Below are 20,290 nucleotides of genomic sequence, written 5' to 3'. Positions count from 1 at the left end.
TTAATATGTTAATGTATAAAAGTGACGATATAGTAGATTATTTTTTTCCTTATTTTACTATAGTCTTTTTAATTACGTTTTTTTACCAAATTTCTATGCATTGATCGTTTGTTCTATTGTTTATTATTATATATTAAATATATTTTCTCCTTACATTTACTTTATTTTTTTTATAAATAATCATAATTGGGAACATATAAAAGTATATTAATTGTTATAATATAATAATTATTTACAAACGTTATAAAAATATACTAAAAGATTTTTTAAGTAATTAAACTGGTAATTTATTAAAACGACTAGTTGTGTGTTCGTTTAATAATTTTAAGATTGAAAAGAATTAAGTCAAAGAGTTTATGATTATTTAATTTCTATTATAATTTATGTTTATTCGCTGATGTTATATTTGCATTATCACATATTTACTTAGATATTTCTTATAACTAATATAAAAGATATGATTGCTCTGTATTTTAGCAAGACATAATGAATAAATAATGATTATTTGTAACATAAAAATGTTCTGATCCTTACGTCATTTGTAAATGAAATGATTTGCAGAATATCATGTGCTAACGAAGTGATAATGATTATTCTTACTATTTCATGAAATTGAATGACAATTTTTGAATTAAATGAAAAATCTATCTTTGAAAAATAGTTACGTATATAAAATTGTTATTATTGTAGAAAATGCTTCATATTTTTTATATTTGTGGTTCGGCGTATGATACACGAACTATTTCCCATTGTTTAATTAATTTACGCACTTGTTCAAACCAACTTTTAGGAATCACTCTAAATAGAATCATTGGTGGTACTGAATCTTGGATATACGTAACACCAATTGTATCCTGTTGACCGTATGGTTTTTTTAGAATAATGAGATCAGCATCATCTATTTTTTCTATTTTCTTTTCGCTATCCTACAATATAAATAATCTTCTTACTTACAATATATATAAAAAATAATAAAATTAATTAACGTGTTATACAATGTGAAACAAATTAATGTCTATTATTTCGTACACGTACATTTATGTATAAAAAACTACAAAATTAGGACATACCTTCGTTTTATCGTCAATCAACGAAGCAGTTGTAGTTAATTGATCAATTGTGTGTTTTTCATCGTAAGAACTCTCAGATTTTCTATTATCTATTTTTGTGTCGTTTTGTCGTTCATTTTTATTACTCTCAACAACATTACTAACTGATTTCCATCTTAGAAACCAATTTATAAGATCATTTGAAGTTTTATTCAGATTGTTTATTATTTCTTTTTCTTTCGAAGAAGTTATTACAAGATTTTCACTTTCTTCATCAATCGTTCCTTCCGTCACTGAATCTTTTTTTTCGTTATATCTCCCATCGATTCTTTTATTTATACCATTACTCATTGAAACATAATTTGATTCTGCTTTAGTTTCAATACCAGCTCTTAAATTTATATTATCCGTTAAATTTTTATTATAAATAATTTTGTCAAATGTTTTATCATCATTTCTCTCGACTGAATCAATTTCTGATTTTTCATAAACTAATGCCGATGCTTTCGTATTTTTCAATGAATTTTTATTTATTTCTGCTTCAAGATATGAAGGATCAACTTCAACTTCTACAGCTGCCGATGTATCCTCTTTAACATTTGCAATCGAATGATCATTATTAAATGTGTAATTTTTTACTTGTTTATTTAGTTTTTTATTCTCGGTTCCTATTACAGAACTAGCTTTTGATTCAGTTGTGGCAAAAATTAAATTTTGATGACCTTGTATGTTTTCTCCTTTAATTTTCCATTCAGTAACTTTAGTATTGTCTCTAACCAAAATATCAACATCTCCTTCATTAACGTTGTATGCAATTGCCTTGGTATTTGCTATTTCATCGATACTATCTTTTCTGTTGTTATTATTCCAATCAGATAATTTATTATTACTTTCTTTTAATGAATTATATACTTTTTCAGTATAAGCAGATGCTGATGCTTCAGCAACTGCAATTGAATGATTGTATGGAATCGAGTTATTGTTTTTTAATTCCAAGCTTTGAAATTTTCCCTTGGTTTCATTTATACTATCAGTTTGTACTTCGAAAATATTCGATTCAGATTTTTCTGCAATTTCATCGGTCAGTTTTTTTATTTTCACGAGCAGAACTATCTTTTACTATAATTGTATCTGATGTATTTGTTATCAAATCAGATATAACATCTATACGAGCCCTTGCTTCTTTATCATTGATATTATATTCGGATACTGAATTCTTATCCATGTTTTCTAAATTAATACCTGCTGTGTCAATAGTCGAAGAAGATTTTTCAGAAATCGGCTCATGAGTACTCACTTCTAAGGCTTTCTCATCAAATATTTTTCTACTATCATTATTTTCCGTCAGAATTACTTTAGATTTAGCTTTTGCATCAGTTCTAATAGCAGAAGTAGCTTTTTCACTATTTGATGTAATATCAATTTTAAGTTTCAAGTTCTTGTTTATATCATTCAGTACTTTTTGATTTTCATAAACTGCAGTTACACCTGTAGTTTTACTGCGAGCATCAGCAACTGATGAAACTGTTTTATTTTGCGATGTAACGTCATCCTTAATATTTGCATTTTTATCTTTATTGATTAATCTCCGTTGTTGTTGATCATCTGATAACATTGTTGTAGTATTTGTTTTAGCTCTTGCGAAAGTAGTTGATTTACTATTTGATGAAACATTGTTTTTAATATTTAGATTTTCTTCCCTGTTGTCCAACTTCAAGTGTTTGATTACACTTTTAATACCTGATGCAGTTACGCTATCAGCTACAGATGACACTGCAGCTTGACTTTTTGATATAACGTTCTTATTTGCAGTCTTAAATTCTTCTTTGTTATTTAACTCTAACTGTTCTTCGTCATTTTCAGTAGTTAGTTTTGCATTAGAATTAGCTTCAGAAGATTTGGCTTTTTCATTACTTGATGTTAAATTATTACTTAATTTACTCGAATCGTTGCTTTTACTATTTAATTTTGATTGTTGCTTGTCAATTTCAGTAGATATTTTAGAATCAGTACTAGCTTCGATAAAATCATTTTTTATTTTATTTAGGGGCTTGCTTTTGTTGACACTTGAGTTGCTGTTTTCGTTGTTTAATCTCGATTGCTGTTTATCAAGTACAATAGCTGATGCAGCATTAGTATTGCTTTCAACAGATAATGCGTTTGAATTATTTATTATAAGATCGTCTTTCACTCTTTGTATTGTGTTGTTATCCAATTTCCATTGCTTTTTATTATTTTCTGAAGTTGCTGTAACATCTGTATTATCTTCAGCATACCCATTTCCTTTCTTATTTGATGTAGCATTGTATTTCGTATTTAAATTGTTATTCTTTTCCTCTAATTTCAATTGTAGCATATTTCTAATAATGGTTGATATTGTATTAGCATTCCTCACAGCAGATAAAATTGCTTGATCGTTAAGACTGTTTTTCGTATTCAGAGTTTTGTTGTTGTTATCAGACATCTGTTGTTTCTTCTTACTATCTTCTAAAGTTTCAGTTACGTCAGTATTAGCTTCAGTAAACGCTACTTCTTTATTATTTGATGACACATTATTTTTGATGCTTGAATCATTACTTTTGTTATCTGACTTAAACTTTTGGTTTTTACTTGTTATAGTTGCTGTTGCATTACCATTACTTGCATTAGTTGCAGTTTCTTGATTGTTTATAGTGAAACCGTCTTTTACACTGAAAGTTTTGTTTTCATCCGACTTCCATTGATTTTTATTATTTATATCAACTGTTGCGACATCAGTATTAATTTCAATAAATTCAGCATCTTTATTATTTAATGCAACATTGTTATTAATCTTTGAATTATTACTTTTGTCGTCTGACTTGAATATCTGTTTTTTACTTGTTATAGTTACTGTTCGATTAGCGTTACTTGCAGCAGTTACAGGTGCTTGATTATTTATGGAAAAATCGTCGTTCATATCTTGAGCTATATTATTATTATTCGACTCTCCTTGTTTTTTATTATTTTGTAAAGCTGCTTCTGGATCAGTATTATCTTTAGTAAACTTGAGTTCTTTATTATCAAATGTATTATTTATTTTTACACTTGAATTATTATTTTCGTTTTCTGACCACGATATTTTTTTATCACGTAAAATGACTGATATGCTTGAATTGCTTGCAGCCAACGCTGCTGCTGCATCATTTATGATAAGTTCGTCATTTATACTCTCAGTTTTATTATTGTTATCCGACCTCAATTTCTTTCTATTTTTTTCTAAAACTTCAATGACATCAATATTAGCCTGAGTAGACTCAATTGCTTTATTTGATTTAACATTATTTGTTATACTTAAATCGCTTTCTTTTTCGTCCAATTTAGATTGTCTATTATCATGTGCAATATTTGCTGTATTTTTAACATTAACTTCGTCTAATTCAGTAATCTTAGTGTTATAAATTATATGGTCTCTCACACTCTGAGATTTCTTCAATTTATTTTTCTTATTATCTTCAGTTGGCTGAGACTTATTAGTAGCACCAGCGAACGCAGCAGCCTTATTATTTGTTATGATTTCTTTTTTTAAGCTCGAGTTTTCATCCTTGTCGTTAAAGTTAAATAACTTCAAGTTCTCTATAGTTTCAGTAGCTTTAACACTTGCTTCCGAAGACAGATCTGTTTTATTTGCCGTTAAATAGTTAGATTTATTACTTGAAACTTTATCTTCACTAGTCCACTTCCACATATCCTTATTACTTGCAGTAGCTTTTGCAGCATTACGATTAACTTTATCAAGCGAATCTATTTTGCTATTTGATTTATCGTTATTTCTGACATTTTGATCTTTATCTTCATTGGCCCAATCCCATTCCAGCTTGTCATATTTAAAATCTACCAGAGAAGTTATACCAGTTTCAATAGATGCACTTTCATTATTATTTAATGTAACTATCTTTTGGTCATTTAAAATTTTACTCTCTATCTCATGCTTTATTTCACTTTTACTATCAGCTGCAGTTACACTATCAGTCAAAGCAGACGTTTCCGTTTGATTTTTTAATAAAACTTTGTCCTTTACACTTGAATCTTTGAGTTCGTTATCCCAATTCCATTTCTGCTTGTCATTTTCAGTTGTTGTTGTAGTAAGATAAGCTTTAACTGTCGTAGCCTCTTTATTATCTAACATTACATTGTATTTTTCTTCTTCACTGGAAATCCATGAAAGCTTTTTATCGATCGTAGCTTGTTCTGCATTGTAAGCATTTTTGACAGTAGCTGTTTTTTCAATATTTGATATGTCATAATTTTGTATATTTAGTTCACTGCTGTTTTCTGCCAACTTCCATTTCTTTTCTAGACTTTGAATAATTGTTGAAACTTCTCTATTGTCTGTGACAGAAGTAGCTACTTTATTATTACCTGCAGAAAGCGCGACTACTTTATTATTTAAATTAGCATTATTTTTTACACTTTTGGTTGCTTCTTTATTATTCCATCTCCATTGATGATTTTTATTGTCAGTAGCTTCTGTGATATCAACATTATCTGTAGAAAACGGAGTTGCTTTATTATCTAATGCACTATCATCTTTGATATTTGGGTTATTATGTTTTGAGTTTGATTTCAAGATATTTTTATCATCTGCGCTAATTATTACGGCATCAGTATTTTTTGCAACCGCTTTATTATTTAATGTAACATTATTTTTTACGCTCTTAACTTCTTCCAATGTCAGTGCCTGCTTGTTATTGTTAGTTGCTGCAGTGGCATAAGCATTAGCTTCAACAGACGCAGCTACTTTATTATCCGATATAGAGTCGTTTTTAACCATCCAATTTTTACTTTCGTCATTCCATTTCCACTGTACCTTTTCACTTTCATTAGTGGTCGCAGCTTTGCTGTTATTTGCAGCAGACTCAACTAGTTGACTATTCACATTTAAAACTTTTTCACTGTTATCGGACTTCCATTTTTGTTTATTATTATCAGTAATTAGTACAGTTTTAGCATCAACTCCAGTAGACCCTATGACTTTATTATTTTCTGTACTGAATAACTTTTTGTCTTCACTCGAATTCGATGATGTTTGTTTTGTTATAGTAGATTCATTCAAATTAGAATGTGCTGTAACAGATGCAGTTGTTTTATCTTTCTCTGTTAAATCTTTTAAGCTTAGAATTTTGGTTTCCTCGTTCTTCTTGTTAAGTAAATTTTCTATTTTCTCTGTTGAAACTGCTGTTGCTTGTACAGCTGAGGTCTTTGCGTTTGCTTCCAAATTAGGCCATTTGTCGTCCGGCTCTCTTGTAACTTTAGGTTCGTTTGTCCAGTTAGTCGGCTTGTAAGGATCTCCTATAGTCGCACTATTACTAGCGTTAGAATTAGCAGATATTGCAAGTTTTGAATAATAGTCTGTATCATCAAGGCTTTTATATTTGACAATCCATTCTGATGGTACTTCAATTTTATATGGATCTGAATTATCTGTCGAATATGCTAGACCACTACCAGAACTGTCTGATTTAGATAATATTAATTCTTCAACTTCTGTAGAATTATTTTTATCTTTTGACAATTTGTTTTGAGTAACTGCTTTTGTTAATTCCTCATTCTTATTTGATCTTTGATCTTTCGTTTCTTTATCACCAATTACCTTGGTGTTTATTTTAATATTGGATATACTATTATTTTTCACGCTATATTGAGATAATTCATTCTCATTTTTGCTAGATACACTTAATGTAGAATGAACACTAGGAGATGTACCTGCTTTTTCATCTAATATGGAAGAATTTTTATCACTGATAATTACAGTTATTCTATTCAAATTTGCTTGTTTCTCCTTGTATTCATTAATTGCAATATCTTCAGTATTATATTTAGTTAACTTAGCTGACTCTGCATCAACTGCTGTATTATTTTTGTTATTCACAATAGTATCTTTGACAATCAATATTGATGGTTTCTGGTGGCTAATTCCTAATGTAGTTGCAATAGATGTTGATTCAACAGATTTTAAAACATCATCGTCTTTATCTCTTCTATTCTTAGCATCAACCACAGTTTTCAATGACTTGTTTGCATCTTCATGAACTACTCTAGTTTTAGCATTATCTTCAATATTTGAATCTACCTTGAAAAATAATGTGTTATCACTTTTATCTTTCATTATCTTATAATTAGCAATCCAGTCTGAAGGTATATCTATATCTTTATGATTATCCTCAAAATTAGTTATCTCCGATACAGTGGCTTTAGAAATCGAGTTAGTATTCGATTTAACATTCTTGTTATCATTCGTAGTCTTATTGATTAAGTCCCATTCTGATGATAAAGGAATAATTTCATCAGCAGTACTATAACCGTGCCACGTAATAGGAGATTTCTTAAGATCGGTATAATATTCAAAGTCTTTGTCATTTGTCCATTTTGAATGTATATCTTCATAATCAGGTTGAAAATATGTTTTAATTGATGCTGATTTATCAGGTGTTTTGTCCAATACTGTTTTAGTCGATATCGCTTTAATGTTAGTTGCAACTGGTGTATATTTAGGTGAAATATCAAGAGGTTCTGAGTAATCAAAATAATATTCTGGAGTATCATCAAGCCATTTGGTAAATTCGCTATCTGTAACATTCATTTGAAAGTCATTAAATTTAGCCGCTTTCGCTTTTACTTATTGAATGATTTTTGTAAGCGCAAAACCAGAAATTAAATATTCAACGATCGACGTTTGTTTTTTTTACAACGGCATCTGTGTTATGCGGACAATTTTCATTATCTTTAGTAAGAATATTACATAGTTATGTATGAATACCTCTTTTATTTCGTTGCACATTATATGCTTCAGTGTATAATTGTCTTCGTTCAGTTTTATATCCATTGTTATCAGTCTTTTTAAGGCGTTTATTATATTTCCATTTACTACCTTGTTGATTATTGTTTACTGTAATTTGAGGAATTATCGAATGAAGAACTTCTTGATCGATTATTTTTCTCTTCCTTGCATTTTTAAGATTGAATGTGCTTTTTAAACTTTCATCTTTTCTATATTTAACTGTAAAATAAGTTAATACTTTTATATTTAATAATTTTAATTTTAGTTACGTTCAGAGATAATAATAATCGATTATATGTTTTTTAATATAGTATTATTGTACTAAAACATTACCTATTAGATTTCGAGGCTTCGTATTTTCCCTCTTCTCCCTCTCTATTAGTTTTCTTCCTAATTCAAATCTATTTAGAATAACATTTTTCGGATTTACGGTATCTTCGATTTTTTCTTTGTCTAGGGAAGATACACGATCCTAACAATAAATTAAATTTTAATTATGTAACTTTGCAAACAATATAAAAGAATGTTGGTTCAGTGTAAAAGTGTTGTACATTTAGACATAGATACCTTTTGAAATAAAGGAAATAAAGATAGTTTCGAAAGCTCGTTTCTCGTATCATCCTTGAGTTGAGTTAGAGTTTTGAGTTTGAGTTTTTGATTTTCAGTAATGGCAGCTCCTAAATCGAGATTTTTATTCTGATTTTGTTGATTATCGAGATTTTCTAATTCGTCTTTTATTAAATTAATTTCTTTAAACGATGGAGTAGCTGAAACGATTCCCCAGAACAAGGGAATCAACAATATCGTCAAAATCTTCATTCCGAGCGAAACTTTGAAAATGCTGTGTGTTTTCAGTATATCGTCGATTATATACCGTTTCAAGCAATTGTAAAAACAATGTGCACTGTTCGACTTTGTCTGACGCATAAATCTTTAAATGTTGTTTTTAAAATTAAAAATACAACGTCCTTTCATCATTTGATTTTCATTTATTTCCAGGAAAATATCTATCAGATCTAGTGCCGTCTTTTGCTCTCAAAAATTAAAAATAATATTAGATACTAAATCGTCTAAATAAATAAATTCCTCGGAAATATTTATATGATTGAATTAAACGAGCACATACATGTTTTTTTTTTTGGGTATTATATCACAGAGCAAAAAAATTAAGATCAACATCGTACATTAATTATTTATACTCCATAAAGCGTTTTGTTTTATTTATATTAATACAAATTATAAAAATATCTAAAATAATATCTTTTGAAGTTACTGCAATTATATATTAAAAAATAAGATTTTTTTGGAGATACGTACATATGTATTATTTCTCAATAAATAATGGATTAAAGTAGATTTTTGGTTTTTTAGCAACAAAGGCACCCGCCTCTAATACTTGGTTGGATGTTCCTGGTGTTACCGTTCCTACCTGCGTCTAATCTTTTCTTAACTGTCGGATTCGTCGTTGCTGAGCGTGTACTGTACATGCCAAGGTAATACCAAAGCTTTAATACCAATTCAAACCATATCTCTTATATATAAAAACATCTGTCATTCGTTTACACAATACAATTAAGTTATTATACTTTCTGTTATGCTTATATACATTACTAAATAATAGTCATATAATATTAATAGTATTATGGTAATAATATAACATTTTAAATCTATATAAAAACATATTACATGCAACGTATTATGAAATTATATATCTAATTCGATATTTGTTTGATATTTTCTAGTGTTGGATGGACCTTACTAGTTGTATATGGTATTCAAGTAACTTGGACAGCTGTACCACGACGAAGAAGTTTTATTACGATTGGTGTGGTCTTGCTTCTCATTTTGGGATGCTACAGAACCTTTCTTCGAAATAACGATTGGACGTCTCGAGAAACTTTACTTAGGTATGCTTTATGGTAATATATCAAATTAAATCGAAGACTAATATGCACCAGATATTCATTATCTTTTAAATAATTTGATAATATTAATTTTGTTTAGAGCCAAATTAAAAATAATACATTTTAAAATAAAATGTAAACTTTGATCTATAAATTTGTTACATCGTTATCATAGTCCAAAAACCCTTATTTATTATATTTATTAATTATTATATTCATAATTTAAAACAAGAATTCTGGCTAAAAGCCAATGTACACAAGTACACTACTGAGAACGCGTAGATTATATGTAAGATGACTTTGTGGCATCGTTTAAGAGCGATTGGGTCATGCAAGGCGAACGCAAAACATAACTAACATAGATACGGAATGACGAGGTGGTTAGGTTCTGTCGAGGTCGAGAGGTTGCTTCTCGTCTGACCTCGTATCGTCTTGTTACAGAGCTGGTTTGCGGTCTCTGCCTCACAATGCCAAGATGCATTACAATTTCGCCAACTTCTTAAGAGATACGTCACAACCGAACCGTGCAATTCTCCATTACCAGTTGGCTCTTTGGTAAGTAAGAAAACGTCATTTCACTTTTATGATAAAACTTTGGAAGAAAAAGTAAACATTTTAAATGTAATTTTAATTTTTGTTTTACAATAGTATTTATTTAGTTATTATAGTTATTATTAGTTTTTATTATAGTCGTATTACAATGCAATAATGCATTAATGTATGTCTTTTGATTGACAACTAGAGAGTATGTGGGTAAAATAATTTCTAATGCTTCTTTATTTTTCTTTTTATTATTTTACTTGTAGTAAGACTTATTATCAACCTAAACATGGATACAATAACAAATTCGCTTTGAATGGTAAAAGTACTGAGATATAAAAATTATTATAATAATAAGACATTTAAATAACGTCACACGTATGCATTTTGTGCGTACATATAAATCTTAATTGTCCAACAGTAAGAAAATACATCCTGTGTATTTTTATATTTGCTTTTCATATCTTTAGTTACCAAAATAACCACTATAGATGATTCAGCTGCAAAGTACTGTTATTTTTTCGAGAACGTTCTACGTGTCGTATCATATTAGGCGAATATCGATAATTTGCATCATATCGCATGTCAGGTTTCTTAAAAGAATTTACTCATTTTATTGATTTTATTAGAAATGAGGAGAAATATTGCATGCCGTCGTGTGTGATGTGATGTGAAACCAAGTATCATAAATTATTATACATACAAAAATGATTTTCCATAATATGTCATTTGTATTTTAATTAATGAACCCGAAGTGAATTACAAATTTTACGTCAATAATAAACAGTTGTATTCACTTATTGTATCTTTATCAATACATGAATAGAAAATATAAAAAGCAAATCGCGCGCACTCATTTCATTTTTTTTTTAAACATTGACATAAATACATATGATTCAGAAAAATATAAGCTCGTGAGAATATTCCGTAAGAGATAGAAACGATAAGCATCATATCTCCTGAGATATACAATGTTATTTCCGATAAAAGTACGGTCACGCGATAAAACGAGTATATGATATGCTGATATAAGTTGTAGATTAAATTTTCAATTTTTACTATTAAAATGTAATCGACAATATTTTTCACAAGAAATTTTATTTGCAATACACTATTTGTTATTTTAATATACTTTTGTAAAAGATAATCAAGTAAACTTTCGTGAAATCGATCTTAATACGTATCATATGAGTTTTAATTTATATATGATGATGAATGAAAATAGTAATAAATTTCAGCATGTCATAAATAAAATGCACGCGTTATCAAAACCGTTAATGAAACAAAGCCAGTATTCCGAGTAATATTCTCTTTAATACGTTCAAGATAGAAAAGTTGTAGAAAAGAAATAAAAAAAAAAAAAAAAGATACTAAACTTTGATGCAAAAGATAATTTGCATTATTATTCGTCTATTCATTGTCTCATCAGTTTTTGGCTTTTCTCCAAGTAACGTGTCGTTGAAAAGGTTAACGCTCGAAAACTATTTCTCTCTTTTAAATTCGATTCGTTCGAGTTCGCGAACAGATATCCTACATTAATTCGGCTGTAAATTTACCGCTTACAGACGTATTAAAAGCACCATCCAATTAAATAATTCATGCATGGCAACGCAACGAGGGTTGTCCCTCGTTCGAATCGTTCACCCTTTTTCAACTCTATGCACCCTTTTAATTCGTCTTGCACGCGTCTACTACCCATATAAAACCCATACTATAGATTTTGATATTACATGGTAGTTGAAGCGAAGCGAAAATCTTTACAAAAAATACTCAATGCATTATCGGTCCGTAAAATCAAGTGTTTTACCGTCGTCTGATTTGTATAGAAAGCATGCAGAGGCATTACGCATTATTTCGAAGAAATAATTTTACGAAAGGGTTGTATTGACATTGCGATAATAATGAGAGGGAAAGGAACGATGTGCTGCTATCAAATGAGATTTGTTTTCTCACTTTACCCCTTGTTTGCTAGCAGAGAGTACAAAAGATATCATTGTTTATTGTACTCTCATAGTACAAAAAATATAGAATCAGTGATGTGATATTAATTTACGAATGTGCAAAATAATTTAAATACTTCATACATATTTTTTAACTCTCATATTAATATCATGTAAAACAAGAAAATCAGAATAAATCGTTTAATTGAAATAAAAGAATCCACTGAATATATCGCGAGTGACTATATTTAGAATATACTTTGTAAAAGAATAGAATTTAAAACGAAAATAAAGAGAAAATAATAATTATTAATTCTACAATGTTTTTTTGTTTTACAATAAAAATAAATTTAAATAAACTCGAATTTTATTCATTGAGTTTTCTAGCTAATGGATTAACGCATTTAATGGTTTAATTACAATTATTCGTTATAACTGATTAATAAACTTTTCACAATTACAAAAATAATATTAACTTACGAATTAAATTAATTGGATAAAAGTGAAATATATATACATATATATTTATTATTATTTTTATTTATATAGAAATCGTTTTATTTTTATTTTAATAATATAGAGGGGAATATATACTAATCTATATTTTGTTTTACCTATCTATTTTCTCGACGTTAAGAGATCGGAACCAGTTCGATGATCCTTGAGCGACTATTAATAAGAGGTTTCAGAGGGTCGAAAGCTATAACAACTCACAGATATCGTGTTCTCATCATCACCAGTTAATTATTTTGGATGAGCTTTCGCAGCCCGTCGTTTTTGTTCACTGGCTATACCCCACGGTGGACCATGTCAGTGTACGCGTATGTGTATACGTAGAAATGGGCATGCAATGAAAAAGGATAGATGTATGTAATATATATACACGAAGAGGGAAGAGGAGAGTAAAGGAGAGAAGGGGTGCAGCTACGAAGGGAACTTGACGCTTTTGTACCGTTGGTAGCTTAAAGTGGTGGAAGGGTGTACGATCTACCATAGCTTCGACCTTCCCGCACTCGCAACCACTCTTACCACTACTCACCACTTTAGCAGGTCCCTAGTGCATAGTCAGACCAGGGTGGTAGCAAACAAACAAAAGTGCATTAATTAGCCGCAGCTCGGTTGCGTGCGAGGAAGTGTGGGAAGCACTCGTTCTCTGTTTCGGTTTTCAAATCCAACCATCTCTCTTTCCCTTTCTTTCCTTTTTATCCTTCTACGGTATTCCAATCTCTCTAATTCACACTCTTCTCTAACTATCCCTTATCTATTTTTCTATCACTTCGAGGTCAACGCGTATCTATGTAAATGCTACATAAACTAAATTTTTTTTCGTTATCTCTTTAATAGATTTTTCAATTATTGTATTAATTAAATGATTTAAGAAGAGAGAACGTGTTTTCGATTGAAATAACTTATTATAGAGTAATCGTAGAAAATCCTTAACATAAATTTTGGCTCGTTTAATAGAAAAATGAACGATTATAATTAAATTTTACTTAAAAAAAAATGCAAGACAAGACCCCGGGGGGTGGGTGATCGAAAAATGAAGAAAATTCTTAAATTCCATTAATTGACCAAAGTGGGATGCTATCGGGTTGCACAAAGCTAGCTGTCGCAAATGACACAAGAGATGGCGTGAGTTCCTCTGAGGCCTTCCACATCAGCTTTGTCATAATACCACAATATTTGTCCACGAAAATGCAATCAATCGAGCAAACACATCGGGAAAGTGGACAAGCGGTGGAAAAAAGGTAGATTAATAGATAGAGATAGGTCGAGAATGAAAATGAAAATGAAAAAGAGAAAGAGAAAGAGAAAGAGAAAGAGAAAAAGAGAGATGGGAAATGGTGGCGGGGGACGAGGTTGGGGGTTGAGCGAAAGGTTTGCCAGTTGTAGAATCGATAGAGATAGAAAGAAGAGAAGAGAGAAACGAAAGAGGATGGTAAACGAGGAGAGTAGCAGCAGCTGCAACTGCAGTCGATGCAGCCGACGATGGGCGTCGGCAGGCAGATGAAAATTGCATTTCGTCGTTACACAAGCAACCGAGCAAGCAAGCAAGCACACTCACATACACATGAACGCAATTTCTCTCGTTCTTTTTATCTTTCTTTCTCTCTTTTACCTACACTCGAACCCAATCCACTTCCTCTCACTCGTAGGTTTCATTTCCTAGGCCGAACTTGCTAGCCACTGCATGCTCGTACCACTTTTGTTCTTTTTCGTAGTCTTTTCCTTCGTTCCTAGCTAACCACATCACCGTCAACGTGGGCTCGTCAATACAGAGTTGTCTCGTGGACAACTATCGACTATAAAATATCGGACTGTTCAACTAACCGAGTAGTTTTGTTCTAATTGTATGAACTTTTCATAAGTTTTTTTTGTTTGTTTTAGCGTATTACAATTTTCTAACATATTAACTTCGTTGGAATTAACATTCATGTTTAACAACTTGTCGCGTTCGTTTTTTATAAGGTAGATACGATTCGTTTTGTTTAAGATATATGAGTGATCATTTTACGAAGAAAAACTTACACATTGAAAAGCTTTTTGTTGAATATTCAGTTTCTTTTTGAAAAAATTACTTAAAACATGAAAATTGATTATATATTTAGTGAAAATAAATGTAAAATGATGCTTAATATTAATTGAACGTTTTAAATATAAAAATTAAGCATTGCTAAAAATGTGCTGGTACATGATATTTTCTCTTTCTCCCTCTTTTTTCTCTTTAAGGTAATTTGTTCTTGAAAAGTTTCTGTTGTACTATCCTAAAGTACTTATTGCTTGAATGCTCGGGAGAAATAGCTGAAGATGTCCTAAGTATAGTAAAGAGATGGATGAAAAAAGTAGAGAGAGAGAAGTTGCCGTGTAATGGGCAAAAAGAGCGAATGAGAAAAGAGAAATGAGATGAAAGAAATGTAGTTTCTAGAAGTAGAAATCAGAAAAAGGCGCGACTTTTCTGTTTACTTTTCATTCAGCAGGAAAAGCGGTGCGTTTCTTCAAAGCACATTCTGCCTGTCAGTATTTTATTCCATTTTTCCGCTCTTCCTTTCTTTTATTTCACTTTTTCTTTCTTTTTTTAATTCTCCCTACGTTTCTTTATCTACTATTTATATATATATATATATCTACTACTATCTACTATATATATATAAAGCATTGAATTACGTCACAGCTAGTTCTACGTATTTCTTCCATTACACTCTTGTTTTTCATTTCCTTCTGACATCAGAACGTTAAACCTTGTCTAATATTTTTATTTTCATCGGATTTTTTGTATCGAATTTTTTGCATCACGTTATTACGATTTAAACTTGCCCAGTTTTGAAACATTTATTCTTTTCTTTTTATCTGCAGTATTAAATATTGAAATATATAAAGAACAAACTTTTTCCTTTTTATACACTACGTTACTGTCAATACGTATAGAAAGAATATAGATTAGCCATTAAAGTTTTATATATTACATAATATATAGGTATATTTACGATAATGTATTATGTCAGCGCGATTTTTATCACTGTCCTTTCATTATTATTTTGTGTTTTATACTAGACCGCAAGCTGTACAAAATCACTATCTATCAATGCTAATGAAAAATCTTATATTTTTTTAATATGAGTATATTATCAAGTTTTATTCGATTCATAAAACAGATTTGCAAAACAAGGAATGCTATCAACGACCAAAAAGATTTAAACTATGCAATTAGAATGGCCCTATTGTCAATATTATTCATCGCACTTTCCCAGGATATCCTTTGATCACGTAATTGCGTTGGGTGCACATAAATTTTGCGGATGAATCATTCGAAAGCATTCTTGCACGATGGAAACACCGTAGCACCATTATTTCATTATTTATCGACAATCCTATAAACGCTATGACTCTCAGTCATTCTCGTAATTCGATAACATAATCACATATGTTGGAATATACGATGTAATGCAATGTGCTTCGTAATGCCAAACAACACAGATGAATAATATAGTCTACACGTTGATCTAAATTGAATTGCTTAGCTATTATTGTTATCAGTCACATATATGTTAAATAATATTCTAATAACCGTATTATATTTATATGGCGATCTGAATATTTCATGTTTCATCATACAAATATAGGTATTATTAAAAACAATATTTAACTAATACCGATATTAGGGATATTAGATAATATTTTAAATAAAATATTACTTTACATTCTAATACCATGATATACAAAATATTAATATTTATTAAAAACTGTTAGTACGAAAGTTATAAAAAATCATTAAATTAAGTAGATTTTTAAAATATGAAATATATGTATATGTTTTACACGTTGTATTTTAAAAAGAAAAATATAAATTAGGTATTGTTTTATTTATAAAAAACGACGAAAAAGTATCCACAAAATAACAGGTATTTTGAAATTGCGAAGAATGACGAGATACGGATGAAGGGAAAAGCTAAAAGAAGGATCTATCTTGGGAGCACAGGCTTCCACGCTTTATCTTCTTCTTATAAATGAAACACGTTATTTATTATCCAATAAAAAGACACTCCTGGCACGCGGCACCCCAACGAGTACTTTACAGGGTAGCATCGGGTGACGTATAAATATCGAGGTTTCTATGTGGTTCTCTCTCTCGAGACTAGCCTGGACCAGCTTGGTCTCAGTTCATCTTTCACTCTTGGTTTCAACAAACCTGCAGAACTAGTTTTTTCTCAAGTATGTATCTTAAAACAGATGAAAAATGAATTTTTTTTGTCGACTTATCGAACAAAGTGAAAATGAAATTACTGTAAAGTATATGAAGATAAAACCTACTTTTCCAAGTAACAAGATCAAACTTTGTAAAATCTCTAATATTATTTTTCAACGGATAGTAGCAGCCATACTTATATCTACATCTATATATATATATAAGAAAAAGGTAGCAGTTAACTACAGGCGTTATTATTACTTCTTTTGCGACTGGTAGAAGTAGAAAAGAAATCTGCCGGACTTCGCGGTCGAATTGTAGAAAATTCCATATCTAGAACATTCGGCGTCGTAGCTTTAATTAAAAGTTAGTTCAGAATAGTCTATTGATATTTTGCCGTACTGCAAATTTTAGGTAATGATCCGAAGAATAGCACAACGATTACAAATTATAAGCTAATAAGAACTTAAGAAAGCAACAAATGACAATAGTTAAAAATAGCTCGGCTTATAATCAGCTAAATAAAACCATATGAAAAATAGTAAGCTTTTTAAATTGTGCTTTTTTCAGAAACACCGAGCAAATAATTCACGTATTCTCTACCGTCAGCTAACTATTTTTACTTCTCTTTCCTCTCTTCCTCTCTCTCTCTCTCTTCCTCTTTCGCAAGCAGTACAACTTTATGGTACAAGCTAGAAGTACATCTCGAAAGACCTCAACCTTCTCGACTTTCGACCAAGCGTTTTCATCGTGAAACGCTCACTCTTACTCTTAACCATATTTTCCTCCCTTATTCACTTCTTTTGACTTTCTCTTTCTCATACACATGACCCCTCTCCATCCTCTTTGTCCTCACTTTCTTACGCCCACACATACAAACATATTTGCACGCTCGCTCGCTCATTCTCTTCTTCTTGCTATGCGAAAACTTTTAACTGAGTTTCGAGACCTGCAGCCGATAGATTTTTCTCCTAACTCGATCTAGAGTTTGATCTCTCGCAAGCGTGAGACGCATCGCGTAGTTTTACTCTCCTCTTCTCTCGTTTCTTTTTTTCTCCTTTTTTTTTTTTTTGAACGTTCATCTTCCCAAGGGAGATGTCTGTCAAAGCTTTCGCCTTGCTATCACTTTCGAGGGACTTTTGATAACGTTTGTGATATCAGAGAGAGAATGTAGGTATAGGATGCGTACGTGAATGTAATTTTGAGATCCGTGAACTTTTTGAAAAGGGACGATGAAGATATTTAACAAACAATCCCTTCAAATAGTACGAATTTTGTATTTTTCTTATATTGTTTTCCATTTCCATCTTTTATCCCATACGAAGAATCTTAAACTTATAAAAAATTTATCAATAAAATTTATTTTAAAAATTAGACTTTTTTTATAAATTGTTACATTCTAAAGGTTTTTTTTTTAAATCTATTATTATATCTAATAATAATGAAAAATAAAAAACTTTTTCGAAAAAAAACTAAATAATTTTCCTGATTCATGCATTTATAATATTATTCTTTCTTATTCTTTTAATATTTCCACTAGTCGCGCGCGTATTTAAACGTTTTAAACGAATGTGACTTATCCTCGTCAAAAGAATTGCATTCTTTCCGTAGAACCCTTCTTTCGAGAAACTCTAGCTCGAGAGAAAACGAACGAATGAGAAATCGTTCGAGGAGTTTCAGGACAAAAGGAGTTGAATGCTGTCACGACGCAAAGAGTATTTGCTTTTTAAAACACCGTAAGGGTTCTCGAGGAATTCGATAAGCTTCCCCTTCCTCATACTCGATCCCCTAGCATCTCTCACGCATTGCGATTTTTCTGTTACGACTTTAGAATTTTGCAGCTCTACGGAATGTAATCTGTAGTTACAGAAGCTTTAGAGAAATACTTTGATCTTGCTTATAACACCGAACGAAGCTTTCACAATATTAAATTATTAAATATTAGCCCAAAATTTGTTAATCTTTGCCATAATATAATATTTTTAATTATCTCTTTATTTAATTATTTGAAATCGTAATATTCTTATTTTCAATAAAAAAAATACTACAGCTATTATTTTAGTATACAATTCTGAAAGACATTGATTCTCGTTTTTGATAACAAAGCAATCATTCATATCATCGACCATGATTCTAACGCGTTTTGATTTGCATTGAAAAAATATGCCGATACATTGAAATCGTAGTATACATCATAACGAAGAATTACATATTCATACGTATCGTACATAGTACCCGTGTAAACTCGCGTTTGCAATCAAGCGAACCTTGCGAGTGCGAATCGTTGTAACGTAAATACAAAGCATTCGTTATACATAATTAATGAATGCGCATCATCACCACTATCGTTTCGCGAAAACGATATCTGACGATTTTCATCGATGAACAAGAGAGAAAGACAGACAGACAGACAGATGGACAGACAAAGAGAGAGTCAGAGAGATGGATAAAAGATTAACATTGATCAACGTTTAACAAAGGGCATTCGCGGCAATTTGTCATTCTACAAAATTTTCACATATTTTATCATCTATCAGCGAGGCAGACATTCAACGTTCGCATAGCCAATAACTTCTCGCGTTTGCAATATTGTCAATTTGTCCCTCGTGGCAATACGTCACGAACGAAATAGGATCGGCCCTTTTACGTTTTGGCGATATGAACGGTGTAGCCGCGCACACACGATGTTATCCAAAAATATATTTTAACAAAAATGCAATGAAAAGAGCTGATAGATAAAGTCGACGCCTCTTTTTTATTAACCTTGGTTCTTCGCTCTTTAATGGAAAATTCATTAACGCAGTTAAACCGATAACACCATATGTTTTTGTAAAAATGTAATTTATCTGGAATATTTTCAAGTGCTCTCAGTTTAGTATTCCTATTAGATTACTCTACTCGTATACTACGTTTAATACAAAACACCAATAATCGTTCATTATTTTTATATCAGCAATATAATGAATGAGTCATTTCATACTTTTATCTTTTGTTTATCTTCTTGTGTTAGAATATTTTTGTATGAGTGAATTTGGTTTATCAGCTTTATAGTTTAACACGATGTTAGATTACTAAAGTTTTACTGTCTTTAAATTATTATTTGTATTTATAAGATGAATGAAACATTCTCTCTCAGATACTTTTCTCTATTTTCTATTTAATTTTTTTATTTTTACTTTTCACCAATTCTCAAATCATTCGCATAGGTATCCTAAACTTATTTTATTCTTATTTTCGTATTAAATAAAAAGGACAATGATAATCTGTAAGCTTATTTTTGTATATCCAATTATTCAATGTATATTGATCCGTTATCGATTCCGTTCATCTCACCATTCACAATCCTCGTTTAATTGAAACACCATAGTGAACAT

The 20,290-nt window shown here is 30.4% G+C and overlaps 2 protein-coding genes across 3 annotated transcripts in view; one reads left to right on the top strand and one right to left on the bottom strand.

Annotated features, from left to right (window-relative positions):
- The window catches only part of LOC107071710 (protein O-mannosyl-transferase TMTC1), a 174,325-nt gene that overhangs the window by 135,071 nt on the left and 18,964 nt on the right, over positions 1-20,290 (top strand). For both annotated transcript variants that reach the window (XR_016175987.1, XM_015330933.2), the window contains exons 8-10: positions 9,220-9,341; positions 9,591-9,755; positions 10,194-10,307. Coding sequence is in view for 1 of the 2 variants with exons in the window: in XM_015330933.2 (XP_015186419.1) it covers positions 9,220-9,341; positions 9,591-9,755; positions 10,194-10,307 (401 nt within the window). In the remaining variant the exon portion in view is untranslated. The remainder of the gene's footprint in view (positions 1-9,219; positions 9,342-9,590; positions 9,756-10,193; positions 10,308-20,290) is intronic.
- On the bottom strand, positions 399-9,212 carry LOC149033205 (uncharacterized). Its single transcript, XM_089170109.1, is given in 8 exon segments — positions 399-926; positions 1,071-1,951; positions 2,027-2,139; positions 2,141-6,061; positions 6,197-7,753; positions 7,755-8,067; positions 8,182-8,320; positions 8,416-9,212. Coding segments are annotated over 8 exon segments (7,503 nt in total). The 5' UTR covers positions 8,776-9,212; the 3' UTR covers positions 399-707.

Source organism: Polistes dominula, unplaced genomic scaffold (assembly GCF_049000335.1).
Source record: "Polistes dominula isolate Pdom_NZ unplaced genomic scaffold, Pdom_raw_medaka contig_15, whole genome shotgun sequence".
Classification (NCBI taxonomy): Eukaryota; Metazoa; Arthropoda; class Insecta; order Hymenoptera; family Vespidae; genus Polistes; species Polistes dominula.
This window is presented reverse-complemented; position numbering and strand designations above follow the sequence as displayed.